Source organism: Carettochelys insculpta, chromosome 6 (genome assembly GCF_033958435.1).
Source record: "Carettochelys insculpta isolate YL-2023 chromosome 6, ASM3395843v1, whole genome shotgun sequence".
NCBI lineage: Eukaryota > Metazoa > Chordata > Testudines > Carettochelyidae > Carettochelys > Carettochelys insculpta.
In genome coordinates, this window is record NC_134142.1 from 122,467,651 (window position 1) to 122,487,684 (window position 20,034).

The 20,034-nt window shown below is 47.5% G+C and overlaps 1 protein-coding gene across 1 annotated transcript in view; it reads left to right on the forward strand.

Moving 5' to 3' along the window:
* LOC142015178 (E3 ubiquitin-protein ligase rnf213-alpha-like) overlaps positions 1-20,034 on the forward strand; it is a 151,246-nt gene that overhangs the window by 109,169 nt on the left and 22,043 nt on the right. Inside the window, exons 52-60 of the mRNA XM_074998595.1 lie at positions 341-455; positions 2,302-2,476; positions 8,002-8,213; positions 9,983-10,084; positions 13,847-14,062; positions 15,910-15,991; positions 16,801-16,835; positions 19,358-19,452; positions 19,734-19,884. Coding sequence (XP_074854696.1) covers positions 341-455; positions 2,302-2,476; positions 8,002-8,213; positions 9,983-10,084; positions 13,847-14,062; positions 15,910-15,991; positions 16,801-16,835; positions 19,358-19,452; positions 19,734-19,884 — 1,183 coding nt within the window. The remainder of the gene's footprint in view (positions 1-340; positions 456-2,301; positions 2,477-8,001; positions 8,214-9,982; positions 10,085-13,846; positions 14,063-15,909; positions 15,992-16,800; positions 16,836-19,357; positions 19,453-19,733; positions 19,885-20,034) is intronic.

Sequence of the window (20,034 nt, forward strand, 5' to 3'; positions counted from 1 at the left end):
GGCCAACATCCCCACCCCCCCATTGTATTGCCTTCCCAGACCCCTATTAACTCTTACATAACATATCCCAACACTATCTGGCATCCTTTCCTAGCCTTGCAGATGTTGTGTTTGTGAACTTGTGGCTGTATAGGCTGTTCTTCTTGCACCTCTGAGTATAATACTGTGCCATCACTGGCTGTTATCCGACCCATCCTTCAGCCTCTTTTTTTGCATTTGGTGAAAAAGCTCGAGAAACGGGAACATTTGATTAACCGGCAACCCCCACCCCCTATGCCTGCTGGATAACGAAGCTTGTACTGTATGTTCAGTTTTCTAAGTGATGTCTGTCCCCTTCCAGACTAACCGATGTGAAGGAACACCTGGAAGGCTATCTCTCCAGGATGGAGGAAGTGCTCACTTTAAATCAAAGCAGTCGCGAGGATTTCTATTTCATGGTGGTGCGTTGCTTTGAGGTGAGTCACACGAGCGGTATGACTGTGGATAAATGGATATTTTATTACAGCCATAATAATGTCATTAACAAAACTTCCAAGGATGCAAAGTCAAATACTCCAGTATTAGTACATGTTAAAATTAAGGTTACCTGTGTAGTCGTCCCTTCGTCTCCATATGCTTCGACATATGCATTATGATACAGTCTGCAATTACAGTCTGCTATTTTCTCCATAGAATCCCTGCATCATTCAGCAAAGAAGTAGTATTGACCTCCTGTGGTCCAGCAAATTCTCTCATCCAGCACCATTCAGGTCCCCAGGCTGCCAGACACGAGAGGTTCAACCTGTACAACCCCACGTGACCCAGTCTTATTCTCTGCACACCATTCAAACCCTGCTCTGAGAACAGAAGCACTAATTTCAAGGTGCTCTCACTGTGGAATCAGAGCACCTCACAGACATGAACAAATTCATCTTCATGGCACACCTCTGAGAGGAGGTGATGTTATTGTTCCCATTTTACAGCTGTCAAACTGACACATGGCCAAATTGTCAAAAGTCTCCATTAATTTGGGGTGCCTAACTTTTGATCCTCGGGGCCTGAGTTTCAGAGCCCTGAGCATTTTGAGAGCATTTTATAGGTTCATCCCACAGCTCCTGTGGACCTCATTTGCAGCTGTGACAGACATGTCAGAGCCAGGTATCTCATTCTGGGCACCCAGAAAAGGAAAAACCTACAATTAGTGCCCAGTCCTCCTGTTTTTGGAAATAACATTGGTACTTAGGAGCCTAAATTTCTCTGCTTTTCAATGAGACTCAGGGGAAAAATCTCAGCAGTGCCAAAGTCACTTATGACCCTAAGTCCCATAGACATTCAGGTCCTAAATCATGATGGTACTTCTGAATTTTTTACCTGTAGGCTCTCAGAAGCTGGGAAGCAAAGAGGGCAGAAGATGTTGAGGGATAGAAACCAAGGTGAGGAAGAATTATAGAACACTAGAATTGGAAGGGACCTTGAGAGGTCGTCAAGTCTAGTCCTCTCAGGGCAGAACTGAGCACCATCTAGACCATCTCTGACAGATGTCTGTCTAACCTGCTCTTAAATATCTCCAGTGATAGAGATTACACAGCCTCTCTAGGCAATTTATTCCAGTGCTCAACACCCTGACAGGTAGAAAGCTTTTTCCTAATGTCCAACCTAAACCTCCCTTGCTGCAATTTAAGACCATTGCTTCTTGTCCTGTCCTCAGAAGTTTAAGGTGAATAATTTTTTCCTTCCTCCTTGTAACACCATTTGAAGTACTTTAAAGCTGTTATAATGTCCCCTCTTCGCCTTCTCTTTTCCAAACTAAACAAACCCAGTTCTTTCAGTCTTCCTTGATAGATCATGTTTTCCAGACCTTTAATCATTCTCGTTGCTCTTCTCTGGACCATCTCCAGTTTCCCCACATCTTTCTGGAGATGTGGTGCCCAGAGCTGAACAATAATCCAGTTGAGGCTTAGCACAGAATAGAGCAGAATAATTACTTCTTATGTCTTGCTTACAACATTCCTGTTAATATATCTCAGAATGATGTGGACATCCTGTGATACATCCCAGGATGAATTGGACGGGAGAGAGAGAGAGAGAGAGAGAGAGAGAGGCACTTTTACTCCAGGCATTTTTTTTTTTTAAATTAGTGGCATTGTTTCAAAATGACCAAACTAATTTTCTTTTTGGTTGCCATTAAGGTTAAAGCGTGGTGGAGGGGAAGGGAAAAGTCAAGTCACTTAAAAAATCCTGCCCAGCTAACAGCATCCCCTTTACGCAGTAGTACTGTCTGTTCACTACTGTGCCTTTTTAAGAATTCCCTCTCTTGAATAGGATTGTATGCATTCCTCCTTTCAAGAAGAAGCCAACCAGTCTTCAGAGGACTTCCTCTCCACTGTGGATCTGTCTGCTCCCAGTTCTACTGCAGTCGCCAGCATTGAAAACCTGCAGCTGATTGCTAAGCTCCGACTCACCATCAATAAGATTGCAACTGTGCTTGGTCAAACTGGTAAGTGGAGTTTCTCATTGCCACCCATAGCTGGCAGCATGTGCTTCTGCTGGCGATGCACATCTTTACATGCCTCGGTGCATAGAATCATAGAATCATAGGACACTAGGACTGGAAGGAACATCGAGAGGCCATCGAGTCCAGCACCCTGCCCCAATGGTAGGACCAAGTACTATCTAAACCATCCCTGATAGATATCTATCTAACCTGTTCTTAAAATCTCCAGCGATGGAGATTCCACAACCTCCCTTGGCAATTTATTCCACTGTCCAACCGCCCTCATGGTTAGGAACTTTTTCCTAATGTCCAACCTAAACCTCCCTTGCTGCAGTTTAAGCCCATTGCCTCTTGTTCTGTCCTCAGAGGCCAAGAAGAACAAGTTCTCTCCTTCCTCCTTATGACTCCCTTTTAGATACCTGAAAACTGCTATCATGTCTCCCCTCAATCTTCTCTTTTCCAAACTAAACAAGCCCAATTCTTTCAACCTTTTTCATAGGTCACATTCTCTAGACCTTTAATCATTTTTGTCGCTCTTTTCTGGACCCTCTCTAGTTTCTCCACATCTTTTTTGAACTGCGGTGCCCAGAACTGGACACAATACTCCAGCTGAGGCCTAACCAGCGCAGAGTAGAGCGGAAGAATGACTTCTCATGTCTTGTTCACAAAACACTTGTTAATACATCCCAGAATCATGTTTGCTTTTTTTGCAACAGCATCACACTGTTGATTCATATTTAGCTTGTGGTCCACTATAATCCCTAGATCTCTTTCTGCTGTAGTCATTCCTAGACAGTCTCTCCGCGTTCTGTATGCGTGAAACTGATTGTTCCTTCCCAAGTGGAGCACTTTGCATTTGTCCTTATTAAACTTCATCCTGTTTACCTCAGACCATTTCTCCAATGTATCCAGATCATTTTGAATTATGACCCTATCCTCCAAAGCAGTTGCAACCCCTCCCAACTTGGTCTCATCTGCAAACTTAATAAGCGTACTTTCTGTGCCAATATCTAAATCATGGATGAAGACATTGAACAGAACCGGTCCTAATACAGACCCCTGCGGAACCCCACTTGTTATACTTTTCCAGCAGGATTGAGAACCATTAAGACCTACTCTCTGGGTATGGTTATCCAGCCAGTTAGGCACCCACCTTATAGTAGCCTCATCTAAATTGTATTTACTGAGTTTTTTTATAAGAATATCATGAGAGACCGTATCAAATGCTTTACTAAAGTCTAGGTATACCACATCTACCGCTTCTCCCCTATTCACAAGGCTCGTTATCCTATCAAAGAAAGCTATCAGATTAGTTTGACAAGATTTATTCTTTACAAACCCATGCTGGCTGTTTCCTATTACCTTACCACCTTCCAAGTGCTTGCAGATGGTTTCTTTAATTACCTGCTCCATTATCTTTCCTGGCACTGAAGTTAAGCTGATTGGCCTGTAGCTTCCTGGGTTATTTTTATTCTCCTTTTTATAGATGGGCACTATATTTGCCCTTTTCCAGTCTTCTGGAATCTCTCCTGTTTCCCATGATTTTCCAAAGATGATAGATAAAGGCTCAGATACCTCCTCTATCAGCTCCTTGAGTATTCTAGGGTGCATTTCATCAGGCCCTGGTGACTTGCAGACATCTAATTTTCCTAAGTGATTTTTAACTTGTTCTTTTTTTATTTCAACTTCTAACCCTACCCCTTTCCCACTAGCATTGACTATGTTGAGCATTTCTTCATCAGACTTCTCAGTGAAGACCGAAACGAAGTCATTAAGCATCTCTGCCATTTCCAATTTCCCTGTTACTGTTTCTCCCTCCTCACTGAGCAATGGCCCTACCCTGTCCCTGGTCTTCCTCTTGTTTCTAATATATTTATAAAAAGCCTTCCTGTTTCCCTTTATGCCTGTAGCTAGTTTGAGCTCATTTTGTGCCTTAGCCTTTCTTTCTCCTGCATTCTTGTGTTGTTTGCCTATATTCATCCTTTGTAATTTTTCCTTGTTTCCATTTTTTATACAATTCCTTTTTTATTTTGAGATCATGCAAGATCTCCTGGTTAAGCCAAGGCAGTCTTTTTCCATATTTTCTATCTTTCCTACACAGCGGGATAGCTTGCTTTTGGGCCCTTAATAATGTCCCTTTGAAAAACTGCCAACTCTCCTCAGCTGTTTTTCCCCTCAGTTTTGCTTCCCATGGGACCTTACCTACCAGCTCTCTGAGTTTACCAAAATCTGTGCTCCTGAAATCCATTATCTCTATTTTGCTGTTTTCTGTTCTACCCTTCCTTAGGATTGTGAACTCTATGATTTCATGATCACTTTCACCCAAGCTGCCTTCCACCTTCAAGTTCTCTACCAATTCCTCCCTATTTGTTAAAATCAAATCTAAAACAGCTTCCCCCCGGTAGCTTTTTCAACCTTTTGGAATAAAAAATTGTCTCCAATACAATCCAAGAACTTACTGGATAGTCTGTACCCTGCTATATTGGTTTCCCAACATATATCTGGATAGGTGAAGTCCCCCATCACCACCAAATCTTGGGCCCTGTTCGACTTTGTTAGTTGTTTAAAAAAAAGCCTCATCCACCTCTTCCAGCTGGCTAGGTGGCCTGTAGTAGATGCCTATCAGGACATCACCCTTGTTTTTTATCCCTCTTAGTCTAACCCAGAGACTCTTAACACGTCCATCTCCTACGTCCATCTCCACCTCAGTCCAAGTGTGTACATTTTTAATATATAAGGCAACACCTCCCCCGCTTCTTCCCTGTCTATCCTTCCTAAGCAGGCCGTACCCTTCAATACCAACATTCCAATCATGTGTATTATCCCACCAAGTTTCTGTGATGCCAACGATGTCATAGTTGTATTTATTTATTAGCACTTCCAGTTCTTCCTGCTTATTACCCATAATTCTTGCATTTGTATACAGGCATCTAAGATATCGATTTGATCTTGCCTCCCTGTTTTGCCCTGACCCTCTTTTTACTCTGACATTGTTGCCCATGCTGCCTCCCATTTCTGACCCATCACCCAGGTTTCCATGTTCTCCACTTACCTGTGGGCTTTGCTCCCCTGCCCCCGTCGAACCTAGTTTAAAGCCCTCCTCACTAGGTTAGCCAGTCTATGTCCAAATACTGTCTTTCCCCTCTTCGAAAGGTGAACGCCATCTCTGCCCAGCAGTCTTTCCTGGAATAGCATCCCGTGGTCAAGGAAGCCAAAGCCTTCCTGGCGACACCATCTTCGAAGCCAGGCATTCACCTCCAGGATGCACCTGTCTCTGCCTGGGCCCCTACCACTGACAGGCAGGATTGAGGAGAATATCACCTGTGCCCTAAACTCCTTCACCTGTGCCCCCAGAGCCCTGAACTCACTCTTGACCTGCTCGGCATCATGCCTCACAGTAGCATTAGTGGTCACATGGATGAGAAGCATGGGGTAGTAGTCAGAGGGCCTGATGATCCTCGACAACGCCTCCGTAACCTCTCGGATACGGGACCCAGGCAGGCAGCACACCTCCCGAGATGAACTGTCAGGGCGACAGATGGACACCTCTGTCCCCCTCAGAAGAGAGTCCCCGACCACCACTACTCTACATTTCCTCCTCACAGTGGTGGCAGCAGACTTCCCAGCCTTGGGGGTATGAGGCTTCTCCTCTGCTGTACGGGGCAATTCTTCGTCTCCTGTATCAAGTACAGCATAATGGTTTCCCAGTACCACAGTGGGAGGGTTCTGAGCAGGGGTGGAACACTGCCTGCTGCCAGAAGTAACAAGCTGCCAGTGTCCACCCTGATCTATCTCCTCCTCCACCAGTGGTTTATCAGCCGTCCTGTGTACTGGGACAGTTACCTCAGCTGTCTCCACATGAATACTGTCCAGGAGCTGCTCGTGGAGTTGGATACTCCTCAACCTGGCCACCTTCTCCTGTAGCTCCTCCACCTGCCGCCTGAGAGATACCACCAGCAGGCACCTTTCGCACTGGATGGTTCCCCCAGCCTGGAGATCAGTGAGTGGGAATTGCAAGCTATAGTCCCTGCAAAGCCACACCAGGATCTGGGTAGAGGCATCCATGGTCAGGCAGTCTGTCTGGCTACAGGCACAGGTGGAGGAGACAGCAGTAGTGCTGGCACAGGTGTTGTGGGTCAACATGTGACAAAATTTATTCCACACATGAATGGACAAAATTAGATGGACTGCTGCCCCATCCCCCTCATACCCAAACCCCATGGGATAAGTCTATAAGCTGGCATACCCTATTTCTGAGGGTTGCCAGATTAAAGAGGTTCAAGTGTATTTCACTGCATGAAATATTTCCAGATTTTTACTTTTTCACATGATTTGATATAAAACAAATTTAGAGATGTCAGAATTTCCCACAGAACAGAAATTCCCTTGTCCAGCCAGCTCTGAGTGTTACTGAAAAATAGAACTTTGGATGGCAAGATCTATAGAGACAAATGTCCCTCCTCTGCATGGAGAGCACATTTAACCAGCTGCTTTCAGTGAAATGATCTTTTCTTTCAATTTTACTTGGTATGAGGTCACAAAATTAAAAGAAACAGGGTAAAAATGTCCTAAAATGGGGTTTTAAAATATTTAAGTCAAGAATAGAAGTCTCCTTCCCAAAGCTGTGCTCTAGCTTGGCTAGAAGTTATTGGGCCAGATGCTGGAATCGCTGCGGGAGATTCTCTGGCCTGGTTTATTCAAAGATTCCCAGCTCAGAAGAGACTATTCTGATCATCACACTGACCACTTGTAGAGCATGGTGGGTCCAGAGGGATTCTCTAAAATACTCCCTAGAGGAGAACTTTTAGAGAAACGTCCAATCTTGGTTTACAAGGTGGGACTTGGTCTACATAAGGGCAGAAAAGCAATCCCAGATACGTAATTCTAGCTATGCCATTAGCATAGCTAGAATCGATGTATCAGGATTGACTTCCTTTCCTTATATAGATGGGGGCTCTTCGGGTTCATGAAGATGTCCCTCACTCCACACAATAGCATGGAGTACCAGAGTCGGCAGCCGAGCCCAGAGAGATTGATTTTGCTGCGTCTTCAGATGTGGAAAAATCAAACTCTGGAGTATTGATTGTGGTGCGTTGAACACATGGTAAGTATAGATTCAGCCTGTGTAGAAGGCTGGACACAAAGTGCCATTTTGACCTTAAAATCAGTGACTTTATAGAAGCATCTGGACCCATGCATGCAGTAGGCTCTACCAGACCAAACTCACTGTTGCCACAAAATTAATGGTGGCCGTGTTTAGTCCTACAGAGTGAATTTTATCCATAAAGCAATTTTCCACTGAGAGATGGCATTGCATTTTGTACTGATAGCTCTTCACTTCAGAAGGGTTAATGGAAAGGCTGCTTTTTCTGCTTCTTTCCTGACTTGCTCCTTTTTTCCCCCCTTTTCTCTTAAATACTGTCATAATATTACTGCCAAGGTTTCATTGTGTATGAGATTTGAACAATCATGATGATAAGTAGTGATACTGAATTGCTTTGAGGTTAATATTCAACTCTGCTTGGCAGCCGCAGACCAAAATACGGAGACCAGTGCTGAAACTGCAGAGAAACAGTCCCAACTTGTGAATGCCATGAAAGATCTGGTTGAAAGGGCCCGGACACCTTGGCCTCAAATATTCCTTATTAGAAACCTTTGTAATGTCTACGGGCTGAACATAATGCAGACGATTCTTCAGCGAGAGCAGTGGATTTTACCCAGAGGGATTGAGATTTCACAGGTAAGCGGCTTCCAAAGGCAAGAGAATTTTTGTATTTACAGAAACCGTATGAAGAGTTCACATCTCCTTTTGCTAGGGTGGGTAATTCAAAACACCTGTAATCCCCCTGAGAGCCATGTCGTACTTCTTGATAAGCAAAAACATATCCAACCAGGGTGGCTGACAGATGGGAAGGGAGATGGCTCTGTGCCCCAGAAGGGGTTGGGCCTTGAGAGGAAAGGGGCGGTGCTGGGGCTAGCCTCTCCCAGTCAGCCCTTCCACATCTCCTGGGGCTCCTGCAGCAGCCATGGCTTTAAGTCACTGCTGTAGTGGTGGCAGTGGCTGGGAGCCCCAGGCCCGTTAAATTGCCAGGCCCCGGGGCAGCTGCCCGCTCTTTCCCCTGTCCCATCAGCAGGCCTGGCTCCATTCCACTGAGTTTGTAAGGCGTTATTTTTGTGCGTTGGTGTTTTATTTTCAAAATGATCTTAGTATTTTGACTGAGAGCATTTTGTGTCATGGGCTGTCTCTCAGTAGCCGTGTCTACACGTGCACGCTACTTCGAAGTAGCGGCACTAACTTCGAAATAGCGCCCGTCACGGCTACACATGTTGGGCACCATTTCAATGTTAACATCGACGTTAGGCAGCGAGACGTCGAAGCCGCTAACCCCATGAGGGGATGGGAATAGCGCCCTACTTCGAAGTTGAACGTCGAAGTAGGGCACGTGTAGACGATCCGCGTCCTGCAACATCGAAATAGCGGGGTCCGCCATGGCGGCCATCAGCTGAGGGGTTGAGAGACACGCTCTCTCCACGCTCTCTCCAGCCCCTGCAGGGCTCTATGGTCACCGTGTGCAGTAGCCCTTAGCCCAGGGCTTCTGGCTGCTGCTGCAGCAGCTGGGGATCCATGCTGCATGCACAGGGTCTGCAACCAGTTGTCGGCTCTGTGGATCTTGTGCTGTTTAGTGCAAGTGTGTCTGGGAGGGGCCCTTTAAGGGAGCGGCTTGCTGTTGAGTCCGCCCTGTGACCCTGTCTGCAGCTGTGCCTGGCACCCTTATTTCGATGTGTGCTACTTTGGCGTGTAGACGTTCCCTTGCAGCGCCTATTTCAATGTGGTGCTGCGCAACGTCGATGTTGAACGTCGACGTTGCCAGCCCTGGAGGACGTGTAGACGTTATTCATCAAAATAGCCTATTTCGATGTCGTTACATCGAAATAAGCTACTTCGATGTAGGCTTCACGTGTAGACGTAGCTAGTATGTATCTGTGCACACCCTTGCATGAAGGGGCACTGATCTCAGTTACTGTGGTCAGGTTTACATGTAAAACCCTGCACCAGCACAGCTGTAGCGCTCTACTGAAGTTCTGTGCTGACAGGAGAGTCCCCTTGTCCATGTAGTTAATTCACTTCCCTGATAGGTGGTAGCATCATCTGCAGGAGAGACTGTCCTGCTCACTGATACAGCACTGTCTACACTGGAGTTTAATTGGTATAAATACATCACTCGGGGGCACTGTTGTCAGTCACCCAGAGTCTATGCAGTGCCTGGCCCCGTGGACCCCCATCACGCTTGTGACTTCTAAAGACACTGCTATAATACAGCTAGTGAAACAATACATAACGTAAGACTAATAATAAAAGACATGAAAGACATTTTGATTGGCCTTCAAAAGTAACTGGTGTGACAGGGTTCCTTAGTGACCTTTTTGGTGTAAAATGAGGGGCTTTAACAAATATATAAATAGTATAAATAGCTTCTTTGTAACAAAAGTGTTTGTTTATTTCTTTAGGACACGCAGATCTGCTCGAATACACCACTGATGCTTGTGACTTTAGGCAGAGCAAGAGGCCACATGAAAAACACCAACTCTGAGGAAGCCAAGCAGCTAACAGTGAGGGCCAGTGTTCTGTTTTAATGGAACGTGGTTTGGTTTGTGATTAGCTTCTATGACAAGGAAACAGGCTCTATGGACATGGGGAAGTCAGTGGATGCGCTATCCCTTGACTTCAGCAAAGCTTTTGATACAGTCTCCCACAACATTCTTGCCCCTAAGTTGAGGAAGTATGACTCCCGTCCATGGACTATAAGATGGCTAGAAAGCTGGCTTGACAGTCAGGCCCAACGAGTAGTGGTCAGTGGCTCAATATCTGGAGGGCGGTCAGTTTCAAGCAGAGTGCCCCAAGGCTCGGTTCTAGGGCTGGTGTTGTTCGACATCTTTATTAATGACCTGGACGAGGGACTGGATTGCACCCTCAGCAAGTTTGTGGATGCACTAAGCTAAGGGGAGAGGTAGATATGTTGGAGAGTAGAGACAGGATCCAGAGTGACCTGGATAAATTGGAGGATTGGGCCAAAAGAAATCTGCTGTGGTTCAACAAGGTGTAGTACCCAGAGGCACTGAGACCTCATACTAGGGTGAGTGAAGGGTCTGCTTGACAGCCCCAGCTGAGAGCCAGCTGGCCTTTAGCTCATGTGGTAGAGCACAGGGCTTTAGCCCTTATGATTGCAGGTTCAGTCCCTCGTGCTAGCAGCGTGGGTCTGTTGGCCTTACAAAGGAGAAGTGTAGAGTCCTGCACTTAGGACTGAAGAATCCCAAGCATTTTTATAGGATGGGGACCAACTGGCTAAACAGCAGTACAGTGAAAAGGGACCTAGGGGTTATGGTGGATGAAAGGCTGCGTATGAGTCAACAGTGTGCCCTTGTAGCCAAGAAGGCTGACGGCATATTAGGATGCTTTAGAGGGAGCATTTTGACAGATCGAGAGAAATGGTTGTTCCCCTCTATTCAGCATTGGTGAAGCCACATCTGGAGTATCATGTCCAGTTTTGGGTTCCCCACTATAAAAAGTATGTAGGTTCTGCAGAGGGCAATGAAAATGATTAAGAAGCTGGAGCACATGACCTATGAGGAGAGGCTGAGGGATTTGGGCTTATTTAGTTTACAGAAGAGAAGACTGAGGGGTGATTTAATAGCAGCCTTCAACTTTCCGAAGGGGAGCTCTAAAGAGGATAGAGAGAAACTGTTCTCAGTGGTGACAGATGGCAGAACAAGGAGCAATGGTTTGAAGTTACAGAAAGAGAGGAGTGGTTTGGGTATTAGGAAAAACTAGTTCACCAAGAGGGTGGTGAAGCACTGGAATGCGTTGCCTAGAGAGCTGGTGGATTCTCCATCCCTAGAAGTTTTTAAGTCCCGGCTTGACAAGGTCCTGGAAGGGGTGACTTAGTTCGGGTTAATCCTGCTTGAAGCAGGGGGCTGGAGTCAATGACTTCCTGAGGTCCCTTCCAGCCCTAGGATTCTATGATTGTGTATGGGTGAAGCTCTCCCCAGTGCAAGGTGCTGGCAGAACTTACACCAGCTGAGGACCTTTCACAAAGGACCTGAATGAGACTTAACTGGTGCATAAGTAGTTGTAGGGGTTATGTGAGAGTCAAGTGGAGTGCTGTGAATCTCTTGTGTGATTCCATAGACCATTGGAAACAGATATAAGGGCTGACAAGAGACTTTGCCAGGCCTTGAGGGGAGCCGGCTCTAAGGCCCCAGAAGGGGCAGAGGCCCAAGCAGAAGAGCTGGGCTGGAGGTTAGCTCCCCCACCACCACCAGCCCTTCAGCACCACTGGGGCTGGAGCGTGTGTGCCACCTGTTACCTGCACAAATTTCTTTACCCCTGCCACACTTCAGGGACACACACACCTTTTACCCAGTCCCAAGGGCTCAAGGTGTGACTCTGTTACTTAAACCTCCACCCTTACGCAATTTCTAGGGCTCAGGGCATAATTCCCTGTGGGTCTGCAGGATCTGTGCACTGAAAAAGCCTTACACAGTCATATTCTTTTTCTCTATTTATTGACAATTACCAAGAATGCAGAATACAGTCTAAGCACACAGTGTCACGCTCACCAGTCCTGATAAGGCAGGCCGACTTCCCCTCTTAGCCAGACAAAGTCAGTCTCTCTGCCTGCTGGTTGCTGCACCTTAGGGTCTGGCAGCTCTGCTCTTGGAGGTGAGTCCTCCAGCACTTTCTCCCTTCTTCCTCATCTTCTTGCTGTCTTCCTTCTTTCCTTGTGGACTCCAGTTTAATCAGTGAAACCTGAGTCCTGCTTAGCTATACTTTGACCAATTATTTTAATATAATTTTACTAACCAATCATAGGCTCTAGGCCTGTCAAAATGGTTATAGAAAAGCCATATCTGTTATACCGTACTGTTACACTCGGGGCACTCACACAGTGATTTAGAGGGCTGAGGGCTCTGGCTATTGCTGCTGTTGAGATAGGAGAGGGGGCAGCTGGGCAGCCCTGGGCCCTGTTAGGTTGTCAGACCCCCGAGCAGTTGTCCCCTTTGGCTCCCCTGTTGATGGCTCTGTAGACATAGAACAAAGCAAATCTCTTGGAAAGCTTCTGTACACTGAACAATCACTGAATCCCACAGCTGGGGCTGGGGCTGGGGCTGGCTGAGGCGGGAATTTCACCCTGATGATGGAAAGTCATGGAGATCAGTGTGAAATGTCACACAGACCCAGAACCATAGAATTACAGAATATTAGGACTGGAAGGGAACTTGAGAGGCCATCGAGTCCAGCCCCCTGCCCTCATGGCAGGACCAAGTACTGTCTAAACCATTCCTGATAGACATCTATCTAACCTGTTCTTAAATATCTCCAGAGATGGAGATTCCACAGCTTCCCCAGACAATTTATTCCACTATTTGACCACCCTGACAGTTAGGAACTTTTTCTTAATGTCCAATCTAAACCTCCCTTGCTGCAGTTTAAGCCCGTTGCTTCTTGTTCTACCCTCAGAAGCCAAGAAGAACAAGTTTTCTCCCTCCTCCTTATGACACCCTTTTAGATACCTGAAAACTGCCATCATGTCCCGCCCCAGTCTTCTCTTTTCTAAACTAAACAAGGCCAATTCTTTCAGCCTTTCTTCAGAGGTCACGTTCTCTAGACCTTTAATCATTCTTGTTGCTCTTCTCTGGACTCTCTCCAATTTCCCCACATCTTTCCTGAATTGTGGTGCCCAGAACTGGACACAATACTCCAGCTGAGGCTTAACCAGCACAGAGCAGAGTAGAAGAATGACTTCTCCTGTCTTGTTTACAACACACCTGTTAATGCATCCCAGAATCACATTTGCTTTTTTTGCAACAGCATCACACTGTTGACTCATATTTAGCTTGTGGTCCACTATAATCCCTAGATCCCTTTCTGCTGTAGTCATTCCTAGACAGTCTCTCCCCATTTTGTATGTGTGAAACTGATTGTTCCTTCCCCAGTGGAGCACTTTGCATTTGTCCTTATTAAACTTCATCCTATTTTCCTCAGACCATTTCTCCAATTTATCCAGATCATTTTGAATTATGACCCTATCCTCCAAAGCAGTTGCAACCCCTCCCAGCTTGGTCCCATCTGCAAACTTAATAAGCGTACTTTCTGTGCCAATATCTAAATCGTTGATGAAGATATCGAACAGAACCTGTCCTAACACAGACCCCTGTGGAACTCCACTTGTTATACTTTTCCAGCAGGATTGAGCACCATTGACAACTACTCTCTGAGTACGGTTATCCAGCCGGTTATGCACCCACCTTACAGTAGCCTCATCTAGTTGTATTTGCAATGAAAGCCCTTTGTTTTCTCTGATTGTCATGTAGGCCATTGCAAAGCACATGGAGCAACTCCTACAGGTGCCGCCGCCCACAGAAGAATCCTTGGAAAACAAGCTGGAGAAGCTCGTGAGTGACATAGGCAGCCACAGGAATGCAGCCTTGCTGGAAGTGGTGCTGCACACTGCCCTTGTGCTGACCCTGTCCCAGAACCCCATCACCAAGCTATTCAAATGCATCTGCTTCCAGCCCAGCGCTGTCAAGGTGAGTCACGAGCTTTTCCTGCAGAGAGGGTACCTCTCCTCAGTCCCCACAGCTCTATAGTGTCAGTGCCCTCAGCCCCTTCACCCCACCAGCCCTGAACCTAGCACCACCCAGGCCCCATTTCTGTCTGCAGTGTCAGGCTTGGTCTCCAGTACGCCAGTAAGTCAATCACAGACATGGCAATTGCATAGCTAGCATCGACTTCTCTGCAATCGACTTATCTGGCTGTCTACGCAGAGGGAGATCGACAAACTCTCCTGTCGACCTCCCTTACTCCTCGCAATACGGAGGAGTACAGGGGTCACCTGCTGACCCCAAATTGTTCAATTTCCTGCATCTCTACCAGTTGCACAAAATCGAACTCCGGAAGACTGAACCTGGCTGGATTGATCTCCCCTATAGTGTAGACATACCTTCAGTTACAGCTGCTCTCTGGGTGCAGAGGGAACTTACTATCTGCCCCTATCAACACAGATATGTTTGAATCATCTGAAATCAGGGTCCTTGTGCCACATCTCGCCTGCACCAGAATTTGCTTTTGGGTCTTGTCCCTTTCTCTTAACTCAGCCACCAAGCAGAGACTTTGGATTTTATGTTTTGGCAGCCCCCAAACTCACTATTTCTATTCCCCCCCCTACAATGACAAATGCTGCCATATGTGCGCATCAGCAGCTGCCTGAGATTCTGGGCGCTCCAGAGAGATAGTACTTGTAGAATGTACGGCCAGAAAGGACCGTTACAACCATCTAGTCTGTTCTCCTGCATAATCCAGAGCAGAGAATCTCACCCACTTGTCCCTGTTTGGAGCCCTGATTTGTCCACCTGTCTGTCCATCTGTGTGTGTCTGTTTGCAGAAGCATCTTGTGGTCGTCTGGTAAAGTTAGATTTTCCTATAGAAATCAAATGGGAAAGCAGAGGTTCCACAAGTCATTGGGTGGATGCAGGAGTCGCTGGGTGAGATTCTTTTTCCCGTGCGATGCAGGAGGGCAGGCTGGGTGATCAGAGACGTCTCTTCTGGCTTCACATCAGTGACTCTCTTTGTGCTCATCTGATGAGATTTCCAGGTTTTGGCACCAGATTCCCAGAGGACGAATATTGTCTTTATTTAGGATAAGGAAGCCGCCGAGCATCAGGAAATGAATGTCTATTCTTGGAACGAAAAGGGAGAATTTGGCATGAAGCTAGGTTGGGGTAGCACAAACAGACCATAATTAACAGAGTGTCACAGCTTGGGTTGTGGCATGTCAAAGGTAAACAAGTTGTACCAGGCTGACAGGATAATATCTCGTATTGGACCCAGCCAAAAGCGTCTCAGTCTCTCTCTCTCACCAGCAGAAGCTAGTGCAATACAAGACATTACCCCTCCCACTTTGTCTCTCAAAGGGAATAAGACACACCCTTTGGGAGAACTGATGTGACCTTGTCGGCAGTCTGTCCTGCTTTGAAGTCCGAGCACTTTTACAGGCCCATTTTTATTTATTTGTCATTGAGGGGATCGAGAACTGGATGGAAATGCAGGTTCCCTGGGTTCTGTTCCCAGCTCTGCCACGGACTCCCTGTGAGACTTGGTCAAGTCACTGAATATTTCTTGTCTTTAGTTTCTCCTGTCATCTCTTGTCTATTTATACTGTAAGCTCACTGGACCAGGTTGGTCTCATTATGTGCCTGTGGGCATGTGGTGCAACTGGGTCCTGATCTCAGTCGCTGTGACTCTGGGCAGTGCTGGAAACCAAACTTGTATCTCCCAAACCCCTGTTCAATGACAGTGTCCGGCATAGGAACAAGCCCCTCATTCCACTCTGCTCCAATGCCGTAGTAAAGATGTCAAACTCTGCTTTATTTACCAGGGGAGCTACCTTCCAACCATGCCAGGTGACCTTCTCTTTGATGAGAGGAATTGGAAAAACCTTCAAAATGAAAAACTGTGGAGTAAGTCTCAGCAAAACTTCATATAGGTATTTTTTCTGGCTGCTTTTAAGTGCCTCATTATTGTAACACCAGGAGGTAACCACTGAACTTGACCCTCCTCATGTATGCATAGAGAGGCAAGCCTGTGTCAGCTCTTTCCAAGCCCATGGCCGGTGGAGATGTGGCTGGGAAAAATGGGGCATGACTGGGACACAGCTGTGTCCAGCTGATCTCTGCTTGCCAGAAAAGTGCCTGAGGCTATAGGAACTGGTCTTAAATTCGAGCAAGGATAAGGAAGGGTCTGTCAGCCTTGGCACAAGGGGTGGGTAAAGGCAGCTTAAAGCCAGCTGTGTCCCTCCGGTCTGGTCCTACGGCGACTGTGTATCAGACTGAGCAGGAATCTGGGTTAAAATGTTCTTGCAGAAGGTGGTGTCTCACAGAGGCAGGAGATCTGGGACTTGGTCCCTCCGTGGCTGTAAATGAGCCTGTAGCTCCAAAGTGATGGGGCCAGATCCCCAGCTGACAAGAATCACCCTAGCAGTCACTGGGGCTATGCTGATCCCCTGCAGCTGAGGTTCTGAAGCAGCATTTCCTGTAAGCTGAGCACTTGAGCAGCAACTCAGGAGAGGTTCAGGTGCCGCCCAGGTGATTAGCGAAGGGCCCACCGCTGGCAGCATGTGCTTCTACTAGCAGTGCACCTCTGCCTATGCAAAATTAATTGCACCTGTGGATGGAAGTAATTGGAGGGAACACAGCTCTGGAGCGCTGTCATTACGGTCGGCTCTGTTTCTATATCGGCGCTGATTGTTGTGACTCCCTCTCTCACGCAGAATGCCAATGCGGGCGGTACTGGCGTGTTGAAAATGTAAGTGTCTCTTCGTAGCTCCGTCCGTTGCAGTTTTATCCTCAGCCTCTCGCTGCATCTCTGCCTCTCGCTGCATCTCCGCCTCTCTGGAATGGATGTGCAGGATTTCTCAGAACAGGACTACGTGCCACTGAGACAAGGCTCCAGAGGCCCAAGCTGACTCCAGACCTGATCACCATAACGGAAATATGCACTTACGTTGCACCTAACTCCCCACATTAGGCTGGCGTAGTGTCTGGGCTTCAGATGGTCACTGCTGTGCATCCCAGCTTGTGACACCAGCGATTCACATCTGATGCTGTATTTCTACATAGCCCCTTCCTGGGTCACCCCTCTCCCCCTGTAGGTGGGAGCCCCCCACCTCTGACAGCGTGCAGAACCTGCCTCCAGAGCTAAGCACACAAGTCTTCCCTGCCTGAGCCAAAAGACCCACCTCCCTTAGCCCAGGCTCATCAAGCTCTCTGCCGGCCCAACTGTTGTTAGCTGGGCAGGGTGGTGCACCGTCAGTGCTGGTTATGTGGATGGATGTGTGTGTGTAGACAGTTACTGGCTATAAAGATTCCCTGGCATGGACTGTTAGAACAGTGCGTGTGCCATTTGTAGAGGTTGTTGCTTTTGCCCTGCAAGTGCCTGAGGCCGAGCTCCACAAAGGGGGTTGGATGTTGTGATACCACCCCTGGTAACCTCCATCTTTCAGTGGCCTAGAAAAGCCATGGAGCAGCAATGGGACCCACCCAGCCAGAGAGAGGCACTTAGCTCCCTGCACAATGCATGGGCAGAGACCGGCACCTGTGAGGGCTGCCTGCACTGGCCAATGGGAGATGCTGATGAGTGGAGAATGTGCTACATCCTTGTCTGTTCCCTGCCTGGTGATCAGAGGTGGAAAAAGTACCCAAAAAGTTTCTTGAGGAAAAAATACAGCTGCTTTGTGGAGTGTACTTAAGTACAAGTCACTGGTGCCCCTGTGGAAAACTGCTTGAGTAAATGTACGTGCGCACACACACACACACAGAGATCACATCTTGAGTGTACTCAAGTATCCAGCAGCAACAGCAGCTGCACTTTTACTCAAGTAACTTTTTGGGTAGTTTTCCCACTTCTGCTGGTGATCCAGAGGGCCGTAGGTACCTACATCATTTCTGCCTCACTCCACACAAAGAGTGAGAGTCGCGCTGCTGGTTATCCCTGCCAGTCTCCAGCGGCACTAGAGTCTCATTGTATCCAAAGCTGGGTCTATCCAAAGCCTGGGTCACAGCACACACAACAGCTGCGGGAGGAGGAGGAGGTGGTGAGAGAAAGATTCTGAAGTACAGGAATTAGGAAGGTGGAGGACATGGGGTCCAGTCCCCTTCTTCCAGGGACTCATTGTTTAGCCTCAGTGCAACTGTCACCAGGGCAGATTAAAGGTGCCCCCCTCAGACTATCCCATAGCTCAGTGTCTAGGGCGCCCTCCTGGGAGGTGAGATTCCCCTACTTCTCCTTTGAGCCAGGAGGAAATTAAACCTGGATTTCCCACACCTGGGGTGAGTGCTCCACCCACTGGGCTGAGAGGTGGGCAGGAACCTCCTCCTCTGGCTCCTTTTCTTGTCATCCCTCCAGCTATTCTGGACCCTGGCAGGAGACCCATATATGGACTCCTAGAGGGAAGGCAGCCACAGCGCATATTTCCGGCAGCAGAAATTTTAGCCCTGAGGAAACTTGTCCACTAAAAACAGGGGCTGCCAAAGTACAGCCCCTACCAAGTTAGGTGGTAGCTGAGCAGAAGTTTTATAGCTCGCAAAGATGCCTGAAATTGGGATTTAGCCACAAATTAACTGAACTGGCACTTTCCTGCTGCAGGTCTTAGCACCCTGCACCTAATCCTGCATCTCGGTTCTAGCAATGCCATTTTATGGGGACTGCTCTGCTTCTGCTTTCCGCTCGCCGCTGTGCTCATTCTGCATGCATTTGGGGGGAGCACAGCCATGCACACTCAATGGAGCTGAGTGCCCAATTTCTCCCCTGCCCCAAATTTTAGGGTGTTTGGGGAACCTGGGGGCGTGTCTACATGGCCCCTTTGTGTGTGGCAAGACAGGGTGTGAACGTACAGCGCACTGTCCTGTGCACAAAGTCAGTGGGTGGGCACAGTGCCTCTTGTGCACTGAAAGCTTCACCTGGCACTTGGACATAGTGCTGAGTCAGTAGTACTTTCAGTGTGCAGGAGCAGGCGTCACACAGATACTTGGTGCGTGCACATTCACTCCCTGATTTCTGGTGCACTAAAGGGCTCTTAGACAAACCCTAACACCTCTGGGTTAGTCGGAGACGTGATCCTATGCACAAGGCCCGTGCATTGCACACTCACTCTTTCCTCTTTACTATTCTGAACATTTCTGCCTCGGCTGGTTTGTGCCAAGTCTGTTCCTGGCTCAGCTGCACAGAACGATGTTGTCTGGCTAGATGCTGAGCAAACCCCGGTGCATTGTTCCAGCTGCTGGTTCTTTAACAGGTGACTAATGCTGACATTATCCCTTTGATAACAGTGTGGAAAGCCTGCGGTGATTATCACATGTTTGTGCAATGCTGAGATCGGTGGGAGTTCTCACAATCCTGTGGAGGGATTTGAGGAAGTAGATATGTAAGTTTAAAATCAACATGTGTAATGTAAAAGGAGCCCATGAGACACTGCTGTCTGAAAACCACACCCACTGTCTGGGAATTGATTACTGGGGTGAACTATAGGTGCTGATTTTAGGGGAAATTTCATTAAATATTCAAAATTCCCATCCTTTCCCCCAGCCTCGTGTGAGCCTCGCAGTCACCGTCGTTGTGAACTGGTTTGGGTGAAAACCCCAACAAAATACAAGGAAATAGCCTAACCTCAGTGACCATCAAATAAGTTGTGGCTTCTTCCTATAGCACGCAGGACAGAACAGAGAGAGGCTACGTGCTGGGGAGTCCCTCCACACGGAATAACGAACCCGAGAGGGATCTGCCTGCGGCCTCCGTCTGCATCACCAGAGCACTGCTCCATTCTGCAATGCTACTGGGGACTTTCATAGACAGACAGGTGGGAAAAGAAATGGCCTAGCAATATGTATGTCTGTCTGTCCTAACCAATGGGTGTTGTAATCACAAACAGGCTTTCACTGGTCCTGGTGACTTCACCTGGGTAATCCATTGCCTTTGTACAGGGGTCCGTGCGGGGACCAGAGGAAAT